At 46.7% G+C, this 12,149-nt stretch overlaps 1 protein-coding gene across 1 annotated transcript in view; it reads right to left on the minus strand.

Annotated features, from left to right (window-relative positions):
• The window catches only part of SCP2 (sterol carrier protein 2), a 123,941-nt gene continuing 123,380 nt past the window's right edge, over nucleotides 11,589–12,149 (minus strand). Inside the window, 1 exon segment of the mRNA NM_001168415.1 lies at nucleotides 11,589–11,684. Within this exon segment, the coding sequence (NP_001161887.1) occupies nucleotides 11,589–11,684 (96 nt within the window).

Raw genomic sequence — 12,149 nt, forward strand, 5'->3', positions numbered from 1 at the left:
CGCCGCGCGGACCCCTCACCCCGCTCTCTGCTCCGAGGGGCCGCCGTACCACGCCCCCCACCCCCACCCCGGGAGACTGGGGAGGCGGGGTGTCTAGTCCGAAGCGCTTCCTCGTTCCCAGCCTTCCGAAGTGGAATGGGACCCCCTCGAGGCCCCAGCACCTGAAAGGAGGGCCGGGCAGAGGGCCCCCCTTCCACCAAGTGCCTCTGAGCTGTTTCTTCCTCCCGACAGAGGGTTTTGCAACCGCTCCAGGCATGAGTACCTATCGGTTCACTCTCCCATCCAGGGGTCCTAAGCCTTGGCTAACGGGCTGCCCGCCAAGACCCTCCCGGGCCCCTTCCCGGAAAAGTTCTCGGCACGCACCGGCCCTGCCACGTTGGCCCTGGGCCCACAGCCTGGTGAGCCTTGAAGGGCGATAAATTGGGCTGGGAGCAGGGTGCATGCGGATCCCAGTCGCAAGGAGACAAGGGCGGGGAGGGAGGTGAACGGTGAGCCCTGTCCTGCTCTCAGGAGCTGAAAATGTTTCCAAGTAAAGGCGCATTAACTACGAGCAGCTGAAGCAACACCGGTTGGCGCCAGGGTCTTGGGAGATAGAATGCGGTCTGGCTGGGTTTAGGTGGTACTTGGCACCTCCACTGCCCAGCAAGGCTCTCCTCCGTACCCGCTGTGGCCCGTGGGCAGAGCATCCACGGCTACCTTAGCCGGCTGCCCTCCTGCTAGAGCGGGAAAAGGATAAATAACTCAAACTTGGAACTCCTTGTTCAACTTGAATTACCAGGGCCCTGAATGAATGAATGGCTCATGCAAAGGCTCTGGGCCTTTCACAGGCTTGGGTTGCCGCATCCTGATTTACTCTCTCATCTTCACGTCACTCTCTGATCTTCGCAACCCTGCAAGAGAAGAAGGCCTGTTGCCTCCATTCACAGGTGAGGAGACAGCCTTAGGAGGGACAAGTGACAGAGTAAAATGGCCAGGTTTACCCTTCGCCACAGCCCACATTCTTTCCATGATGGAGTCAGGCAGCTAACTGGAGCAGGCAAATGCAAAAGCCTGGATTTGAACCCAGGATCATCTGTTTCCATTACATCAAGAACTCAAGAACTCAAGAATGGGAAAAAGAAATATTTTGCCTTCTTTGGCCTCCGAGCCCAGTTCTCTCTGCGCTTGAACTTATGAGAATTGGTGTGATTCACAGGACTGGACGGGAGCCAACACAGATACGCATCTTGTGCCTTCTCAACACTGACCCTAGATTCAAGTGGAGCTAGAAGAGTGTCTACTGGCTTGAACACCCATGAACTAAAGAAAACCTTCTAGAAGAACAGGAACCAGCATATATTGCATGCCTACTAAGTGCCAGGCATCATTTTTTTATTTATTTATTGCTTTTTTAGCACTGCACCCGTGACATATGGAGGTTCCCAGGTTGGGGGTCTAATCAGAGCTACAGCTGCCAGCCCACGCCACAGCCACAGCCACGCCAGATCCGAGCCGCGTCTGTGACCTACACCACAGTGCACAACCAGATCCTTAACCCACCGAGCGAGGCCAAGGATCGAACCCACAACCTCATGGTTCCTAGTCGGATTTGTTTCCACTGCGCCATTCCAGGATCTCCAGGCATCATTTTAAATCCTTGAAGATCTGAATCACCCAGCCCTGTGGGGAAGGTATTCTCCAGCCACAGGGCACACCACATCCCCTGCCTGCCCCACCCCACCCCTGTCCCCACCCCCAAAGTAGGCTCTTCTGTGGAATGCCAGACCAGGGCCCACACATGACCTGTGGCACCAGCTAAAATCATCTGTCCGAAGTCTAACGCGCAGGAATCACTTTGAGTGTCTCTGGTGGGAAACGGGGGTCATCGGCGGTCTGGAAGCAGATCCTCTGTCACAGGGGCTATGAAGACAGAGTGAACTTGGCATTTGGGTTTCTTGCATTTGCTTGTGATGATCTGGTTCCTTCACACTGCCGCTCATTTTCAGCCCCCATTTAACATTACTGTAGTGCATGGTGTCGCGCACAGGCTTTGGACTTAGATTTGGGTTCAAATCCCAGCCAGGTTCAAATGAAGGTAAGTATTACTTACACTTCACAGACTGTCTAAATTAAATGAGAAGCTGAATGTGCAGGACTCTGCACAGCACCTGGCACAAGGTAACTGCTCGATAAATGACGGCTGCTATTATTACAAAACTGTCACCAAGATCTGATGAAACATCCAGAAAACATTATTAAAGCAGAGATGACAAGCGGCAAGAATGAAAGAGAAACCTCCACATTGCCCCAGACAAATGCCTTCTAATTCAAAACAGTAAGAAACAAGAAAACTCGAAAGAGGGAAGGAATAAAGACATGGACATGGACAGAGGGAGAGGCGGGGTGAAGGACACGGAAGCTCTCAAGGGGGGGTTAATAAGGAAAAACGGGAGATAAACACGGGGAGATGAGGTGAGGTTATATGGCATCATCAAAGAAAACAGCTCCGTGAAGACCTTTCCTCATTAAATAGCAGCGTCCCAAGCACTGAGCTATGGCAGCAGCTTTGTTCTCTGGACACTTAGGAATCAGATCACATGGCGGTGTTTTGTGTTACGGATTCCATCTGAAGGATCTTGACAAAACACATCAAAGAACAAGCAGGCATCATGGAAAGACCACAGGCCAAGTCAGGTGGAGATAAAGTCTCCTGGGCTCCTAGGACATCCCATACAAACTCCTGATGATTGGATGTTTCCGGCTGCATATTACACTTCTCATCTCTTTCCCCCACTGGATTATAAATCCTCCAGGGCAAGAACCTCATCTCACGCTCTAAAATGCTATCACAGTAGTGGGCAGAATGGACCCCTGAGGATGTCCATAGCCTAATCCCCAGAACCTGTGAATAGTTACCTTCTACGACAAAAAGGGACTTCAAAGATGTGCTTAAGGTCGGAGGTTATCCTGGCCTAACCAGGTGGTTCTAGGAGAGCCGAGGCAGAAGGGGAGACCCGAGAGATCTGAAATGTGAGGACTCGACTAGCTTTGGAGATGAAGGGAGCACAGGCGGCCTCGACGGCTGAGGACCACCCCAGGCTGCCAGCAAGGATGTGGGTCTCCAGTCCCACAGCAGCGTGTGACTGAACTCTGCCGACACCCTGCAGCAGATTCTGCCCCCAGAACCTCCAGGGAAGAGCCCAGGGCAGCCACCACCTTGACATCTGCCTTGAGAGACCTGGAGCAGAGAAACCAGCTGGACTCACCCAGACTTCTGAGCTCCAGAACTGCGAGCTAATAAATGTGTTGAATGAAGCCACTAAGTTGGTGGTAATTTGTGACAGTAAAAATAAAAAAAAAACAAAAACTAACACAAACACAACTAAAACCGAGCGAGAGTACACCAGCATTCTCCCACACATTATTTCACTTAGTCTTCCCAAGCACGACGGCATTATTGCCCCTTTATTTTAGGAAACTGGTGCTCAGGAAGGATAAGCAACTTGCTCAGGTGACCAGCTACCAGGAATGCACCTGAGTCAGAATTCAAACTCAGGCCTCCGGGTTCCATCTCTAGCGAGTTGTCTCCTAAATGGCAGCTACCCTTTGGTGGCGTTCAGATTCTACAGCCTTAAGCTAATTAAAAATGAACTTAAGGAGTTCCCGTCGTGGCGCAGTGGTTAACGAATCGACTAGAACATGAGTTGCGGGTTCGTCCTGCCTTGCTCAGTGGTTACGATCCGCGTTGCGTGAGCTGTGGTGTAGGTTGCAGACGCGCTCGATCTGCGTTGCTGTGCTCTGGCGTAGCCAGTGCTACAGCTCTGATTCAACCCTAGCTGGAACCTCATATGCCGGAGCGCCAAAAATAGCAAAAAACAACAACAAAAAAAAAAAAAAAACAAAAAAAAAAAAAAAAAAAAAAACAGACAAAAAACAAACCCAAACCCTCCTCAGGCTGTTCTTACACGATGAATGAAAACTTCAAAGATTCTGAATGCTCATTTCTTTCTGTTTCTTCTGAAGATATCAAGGAAGGCACAGAGTAAGTCAGGGAATAAACAAATATAAAAAGATATCGAGTTCTTTTTTTTTTCTTTTTCTTTTTTTTGTGTCTTTTTGCCTTTTCTAGGGCAGCTCCCACAACACATGAGTTCCCAGGCTAGGGGACTAGTTGGAGCTGTAGCTGCCGGCCTACGCCAGAACCACAGCAGCGCAGGATCCGAGCCGGGTCTGCAACCTACATACACCACAGCTCACAGCAATGCCGGATCCTTAACCCACTGAGCGAGGCCAGGAATCGAACCCGCAACCTCATGGTTCCTAGTCGGATTCGTTAACCACTGAGCCACGACAGGAACTCCTCAAGTTCTTCTTTCTGATACAGAGAAGAAGAAAAGATTTTGTAAATGGCAGAAGAGGAAATCCTCAAAAGAGAGTGGCTGTTGGTGAAGTATTTTCTCTCGTTCAGATGCTTTCAACCACTGGATGTAGAGGTTCCCAGGCTAGGGGTCCAAGGGAAGCTGTAGCCGCTGGCCTATGCCATGGCAACGCCAGATTCTTAACCCACTGAGTGAGGCCAGGGATCAAACCCGCATCCTCATGGATACTAGTCAGGTTCATTACCACTAAGCCACAACGGGAACTCCATGACCAATTTTCATTCTGAAATTTCCGTTTCTCTGTTTCTTCCCATTACTTCTAATAACTCAGAAAATTATCCCCTCCCTCTTTGGTCTTCCCACCTCTCAAATATTTGTGAACTGTTACCATACATGGCCCTTGAGTATCATCTTGCCACGCAGAGGGCTCGTTCCAGCCTGCCCAAGTCAACCTTCCTCTTAAACTGCTGGGCCTTCCTGTCTGAAATTCTTTTCCATATATTCCTGTCCTAAATATTTCTAGATGTTTAATCTTGAACCACGTGATCTCTGCACCACAGAAGCTGCCCTATTCTAAGAGGAGACTTGTACAATAACTTGCAAGGAGAAAGAAAACTTGGAGTTCCTGTTGTGGCTCAGCGAAAATGAATCCAACTAGTATCCATGAGGGCATGGGTTCAATCCCTGGCCTCGCTCAGTAGGTCAGGGATCCGGCGTTGCTGTGAGCTGTGGTGTAGGTGGCAGATGAGGCTCAGATCCCACGCTGTGGCTGTGGTGTAGGCCGGGAGCCGTAGCTCCGATTAGACCCCTAGCCTGGGGACCTCCATATGCCACGGGTGCAGCCCTGAGAAGACAAAAAAAAAGAAAGAAAGAAAAACAAAACTTACTACTGCTTGGAAGTTGTTAGAAAACTGTAGCACTTACCGCTTCTCTGCCAGCAATTTAAATAAACAGCAGACTACAATGAATTCCCCCCAACTCCATGTAAAAGTTTATGGCCACAAATTCATGAACTAAAAGGTCAGGCATTTACTACATACCAATGAAAACAGCGTTGTGAACATTTATGAAGTATTTAAATGACTATTAATAAAATAGGCTAAATGGACATCACTTTTTGCAATACATTTTGGATACGTTACATTAAAAAATATATATTTCTCCAAGAAGTCTGGCTAAAGTTCCCTACCAGAGTGAACTGCCAAATGGAATCAGACGCCACATTTCTTAGGGGCCAGAAATCTGGCCCAGTGTCCTCTGTTCTTAGCAAGAACTAAAGAGCTGTTTGTTTGCAGCAGTCTCCAGATAGATATTAAATCTGGACCTTTCCAGTAGATTCTGTAACTCGCTATTGAGAAAAACTCTAAAATCTGGCCAGAAGGGGCTGTGGTTCCTGAGAGCACATAAATCTTTCAGGACCCCCATTAGCTGTTTAGTAGTATACCCAAAGTTCCTAATTCATATCAGTGTGGGCTTTAAAAAAAACTCAGTCCCACAGAGTAATTGACCCAGAGGTCAATTACTGGCTAATTTACCTTTCCTTGCCCTAGTCAATAAAATCAAGCAACTTCTTTGTGTTCAAAAAGCGACCATGCCCTGGGCAGCTACAACTGTAATCCTTGGCTGAAATGCAAACCTTTTGAAAGTCTAAGGAATCCTATATTCATTCACTTACAGAGACTATTACAGTTTAATGATTCTTGAGAAAAAACGTAAAGATGACAATCAATGAGAAAGGCGAATTGTCCCCAGTCCTGAAGTCAGCTGATTATCCGAATTCAAAGGATTACCACAAAATGGTCCAATGAATAAATTCCTTTATGTTAAAAAAATTTTCTCAAATAACATTAGGCACTACCAATTTGTACCTACTGTGCCCCTGACATTTTTACAGCTACAACTGGTAAGCCTCACAACCAGCACGAGTTAGCCATTATTAGCCTCTTTTTACAGAAGGAGAAACAGGCTCGGAGGCATCCTAAGCTCAAGGTCCCGGTGTTTAGGAGCGAGGACCAAAACCCTCAGCTGACAGGCCTCAAGTTTTCCCACTGCTCTAAATGCCTTGTTTGCTGCTGCTCTAAGTGTATTATTTTCTCATTCTGCTAAAGTTTCAGAAGATAAAGCTGTTAATTACCAGGATTTCATGTTTCTTTTTTCTAGGGTGACAAACGAAGACAACAGAAGTTTATATATGTGACTGAATCATTTTACAAGGTATGTCACAATTTTGAAAGAATTGAAATGGATCACTGTCTACTGGTTTGTGTGAGAAAGGAGACATTGCATTAATACTAGAGAGACAGAGGTGAGTAACAGAGTTTCTACCCTCAAGGTGTCACACACACACACACACACACACACAGCATCCCGCCTGTGCAGAGGGAGAAACTAAACTAAAGGCTGGCAAGGTTTAAAAGCCTTGTCTTAATTGAGCTGCCAGGAGGCAGACAGGACCTGATCTGAGATTCTTCTGATCACACCTGTTACCCCTCCACACTCAGCGTGCCAGTCGTGCTCTTCAAACTCTTCTTCTACATATGCAACAAGCATTACAGAATCCTGAGATCTGGAATTCACCTGGACAAGTACAGCAACAAAGACGAAGGATTTAATGCACCCAGAACCCATTAGGCCACTTTGTATATTTTTGCAAACATGTGATGAAAAGCACACATAAACAGACTTATGGCTGCAGGCTGCTTCCATCTGAAGTTGAAAGACTATTCTGAGAAGCTGCAAATATTTTCAAAGAGCGAGCAGGAGAAGTCAGGCTAAAAGAGAATTCTGAATGTTCTCTTTCATCATCAGGGCCACAGAAGGTCACTGTGACAGAGGCTGATGCACTGATTTCGGTGATGAGGTTCCTGTGTTCAGAAATGCTCCCCAGTGAGTAGAAAGTTGTTATTCAGCTTATCTCATTCATGCACTTGACGGTACGCCAAGGGTTTGCAACGGGGGCATCCACATGGACGCGGGATATGCAGTCCCTGACCCCAGGGAGCTCTCCGCAGAGCACGAGACAGGTTACGAGAAAGGGATGAGGCCCAGGTTTTCTGTGGCAAACAGGGACAACCTCCTGAAGGCGAAGGCATGGAGAGGATGAAAAGGGATTTGCCAAGTGGATGAGGTGGGGGCAGCAGGGAGACAATGGTGTGGGCGGGCACAGAGAAGCGCCTGTGCCCGATGACCTAATTTACAATTAAAAGTATTAGCTCATGTGCTTGCTGTGTACGAATCACTTGGAGACTGCACATATCCCTACCAAAAGGAACTTTCCTGTTCTTATTATCCACAGCTCTTTATGAAACCAGTTCCAGTCCAGCACTGACACTGATTTGGTAGGCATCGCCAGCGACTTCCGAGTTGCCAGATTTAATCCAGGAGACACTGTTCAGACCTCATCCTAACTGAGCTCATTGCAGCACAGGACACAGTGCGCCATGCCCACTTTCTGACTGTACCCTCAGGAAATTTCCTTCCATCTCTCCAGTGCCTCTTCCTCATCCCCCTTGCCACCTCCCCCTCCTTCACCTGATCACTAAAGGCGGACGATCCTCGAGGTTTACTCTAACCCACTTCTTCTCTCCCCAGGTGATACCATCCATTCCCATAGCTTTAAGTGCCACCCACAGGCTCCTGACTTCCACACGGGCATCTGCACGCTGACGTCCGCGCTGAGCTCCAGCCTTAGAAATCCGGCTGCCCCCTTGGGCATCTCCACCTGGAACTCTTGCCAGGATCTCAAGGTTAACAAGTTCCAAAGCAGAGCTTAGTATTTCAACCTAGCTCCCTAAAACCCACTATTCCCTCGTCCTTCTAATCATGACCCACCATGCACCTGGTAAGTTACCTGGCCAGTCCCTGGAAGTCATTCTGGTCCCTATGTCCAGTCGCCAGGTTCTGTCAGCTCTACCCCTGCCTACTCGCCCACATCGACCACCTCCCCTGCCCCCCGACACCCTAGGCCAGGACAGGACACCATCTCCTTGCAGCCTCTTCTTTCTCTAGCCCCGTGCCCGCAGTCCATTCTCCACACAGCAGCCACAGCGAAAGCTGCAGTCATTTCATTCCCCTACGAGAGCCCTTCTGCGATGGTCATTAGCTCCTTCGAGAACATTCCAACTCCATTCTCTCCTTCTGAGACATGGGAAGACTGTGCCATTAGGTGGGGCATGTGACTTTCATTGGACAATGAAAGGCGGTCAAAAAGTGATCACTTCTGGATGCAAACCTTAGAAGCCAACCCGTACCTCACCCTTTTCTCTTCTTCTGCCACGACAATCACGATGCTCCAGGCAGAGACTGCTCGGGTTCTAGGCTTAGGATGTGATGACAAAGTGGTGTATACACAGCATGAGTGAGAAATAAACATATGTAAAACTACACCATCAACAGCTCTCAACGGCACTAAGAATGAAATATAGGAGTTCCCGTCGTGGCGCAGCAGAAACGAAACCAACTAGGAACCATGAGGTTGAGGGTTGATTCCCTGGCCTTGCTCCGTGGGTTAAAGATCTAGCGTGAGCTGTGGCGTAGGTTGCAGATGCGGCTTGGATCTGGCGTGGCTGGCAGCTACAGCTCTGATTGGACCCCTAGCCTGGGAACTTCCATGTGCCACTGCGGCCCAATAAGACAAAACGCCAAAAAAAAAAAAAAGAATGAAATACAAATATCTTACTGTAGTGAACAAATTCCAATATAGCTGGCTCCTGGGGGTCTATCCAACCTCATCTTGGGCCTGTCCTTCCTGGTCAGTATATTCCACGCACATGGGCTCTCTTGCAATTTTAGAACAACCCAGGCAGCTTTCCACCCTTCCTGCATGGTTCTTTGTATAGTTCACTGCTCAACCTGTAGATCTCAGCTTACATATTCCCTCCCAAGAGATGCCTCCCTGAGCCACCTTATCCGAGGCCCCTCACGGAGACTCCCCATCACGGCCCCGGACCATCTCCGGCACGGCACACTGGTCTGCAGCCAGCATCCACCTCTGACTGTCTCTCCCACTAGACTGGGAGCACTGCTAGGGGAGGAGCTCACTGCTGTCTCCCCTGCCAAGCACTGTACCTTTCAATATACCACCCTGCCGCTGGTAGGCACTTAAATACTTGTTCAGTGAATGAATATATAAAACAAGACTCAAAAAAAGAAAAGAAAAAAACCACTACAGACATCATATCACAGAGGCAAGGGGTGGGAAAGGGAACTCCCAGGTAGAGCAAGGGAGCTAAGATTGACTACGATGAACCTCCAACACTAATTTAGCTACACTTCACATGCCGTCTCTCTAGAGTCTCAGTAATCCCAGGTGCTCAGTATAAATATCTCCATTTTCTAGATCAGGCAACTGAGGCTCAACCTGCTCAAGCAGCAAAACTAGTAACGGTATCAGTTTTAACCGAGACCTGTTAACCTCTTTCCTCCAAACCAGGATGCATCCCTAGGAATTGCTACTATATTTTTATCATTACTTTTCTAACATACGCATAAATAACACTTATTTGTGAACATGTATCTACCCCCCCAATCATTTTTTTTTCTGTTTGTTTTTTCCAGGTTCTTCCTAAAGACTCTAACAAGTATCTCCTGTTATCTGGGACAAGGGAAGGCAGAATAATGCAGCAAATCCAAACTACGAACCAATCATTTTGTTGGAACTTTTTTCTCGAAGTCTTTTTTCTTCTCAGAGGAAGCAGCCACTATGATTAGGAAACAGGCCTGGGTTCTGCATTTATTTTATAGGGCTTGAGATCAGCTTATACTAGCTGAACTTACCACCTTGCCCCATCCCCACATGCTGTCCTGCTGGTCACAGAACACGCAAGGCTATATGGTGTGAGGGGATCGGATCCGCAATCCCGAACTGACTAGTACAGGCTCCAACGTCCAAACAAACAAACGAAGCCACCTGGCTTTTGACCTCTGACCGCCTTTGGGTGAAGTAAATACGTTAACAGCAGAAAGGTGGGCCTGGAGGGCTCCCAACAGTTCTCCTGGGCTCTGAGTAGACTCACAGGATTAGCAGAGCTGAAGGGACCCGGGAGTCCATTTTAAATTCCCTCTTCGAACGGTTCAGCAAACAGGCCCGGACAGGTACTTATGTGCCTAAACAAGACTCCTGGCTCTAGTCAGTGCTCTTTCCACCACCACACGGTACCTTCCTAAGCAGGAACCAGAGACTGATCACGCCAAAGCAACCAGTAGCCAGGAGTCTGGATCACAGAGGCTGTAACCCCCCGAGTTTCTCTTACTCCTCATTTAGCAAACGCTGGTGAAAAAGAACATACACAAAACAAAGGAGGTGAGGAAAAGTTATTTTAATTTTCTATTAAATATTCGTCCCCAAACATTATTTTACCCCATTCTTACTGAATTATTAGAAATAGCATTAGCATTAGAAAAACTAGGAAGATAAACGTGGATAGTTAAAAAGGAAAATTATAACAAAGGTAGGAGAGCTTTACAAATTTAATTAATGTGAGATTATCATCTGAAAACTGTGCATCTCAAAGCAAATTTTATTTGTTCAATTATTTTTCACAACAGTGTTTTATGATCCCAATACATTGATTTTTTTTTTTCAAGAAGGAAACCCATTTTAAAAAATGTTTATTTTAAAAATAGGCCTGTGTGCAGCTACAGATTTTTTTTATGTCCCTAGCTCTGATCCTATGTCTTCAACTTGGGAAGAAAATATTGTTTAGATGGCATGAAATGCAAATTTTTAAAGTTTTTTTTTTTAAACATTCCAGTACAGAATTTTAAAAATTCTCAGTGAAAATAGATGAAGGTCATTAGTGCACAATATTAATTACTGTTCCACTACTGGTGTTCGTTCTCTTCCCTCGGCCTCCCAAGGAAAACTTAAATTGACTCTTCAGCAGAATAATCCTCAAACATACTTTATAAGCAAAATGAGAACTGTTGTTTACATAGTTTTTGGATTTTGCTGTTCCTAATTTTATTCTAAAACTCAATTGTACCCTAAACCATAATTACCACATTAACTTTGTAATGCACATTTGTAGGCAATTTTGCAAAGCAGTAGTATACCATCAGGTTCTATTTACCCAGCCCGTAGGAAAAACAGGATTGGTCACACCCATTTAAAAACTAATCTCATGCTATTTGCCAATGTGAATTTTCAGTCTAGGTTCTGACAGTGAAATATACGCATCTATATATTTGTATATCTCATCTTGATTTTCAAAGGTAGGCAAAGGGAGTTCTTCACAGCTTAGCTTTGCTGGGCTGAAGCTGAAGATTCTGTAACTTCATAGCCAGACCCATGTTGCCAAGGACTTTCAATTTGCCTTGAAAGAAGGCCTGTAAGAAGAGAGAAAATTTATTATTCGGTGTTTTGGGTTTTGAGATTGCTGATATTTCTAGACTACCCAGTCCCGAGATGATTTATTTATCCAGATCTCTTAAACTTTCCGGAATAGATTTGGAACCAGATTCTTCAAAAGGACCAATGTGCAAAAGCCATGCTTTACGCAGAGCAGTCAAAGGTGCATCCTCCCCAAATGTGTTCTCTGAGAAAGTGAGCCTGCTTTTACCTGCCTTCCTCAAAGGGAGTACATTTTCCAAATATTAGGCAAAGTGGGTCCAGACTAGACTGATTTTGTTTAAATCCCGTTACACGTGGAGCAGAAATATGAGCTGAAATTTCCAGGGCTCAGCTAGCAGGGAGAAAAAGCACATGCGTAACTCACCAAGAAACTCTTGGGAGTCAATACAACGTGGGTGAAATGCCACCAAGTCTCTTCCTTTTTCGGTCTCCACGATCAG

This window comes from Sus scrofa, chromosome 6 (assembly GCF_000003025.6).
Source record: "Sus scrofa isolate TJ Tabasco breed Duroc chromosome 6, Sscrofa11.1, whole genome shotgun sequence".
NCBI classification, from domain to species: domain Eukaryota; kingdom Metazoa; phylum Chordata; class Mammalia; order Artiodactyla; family Suidae; genus Sus; species Sus scrofa.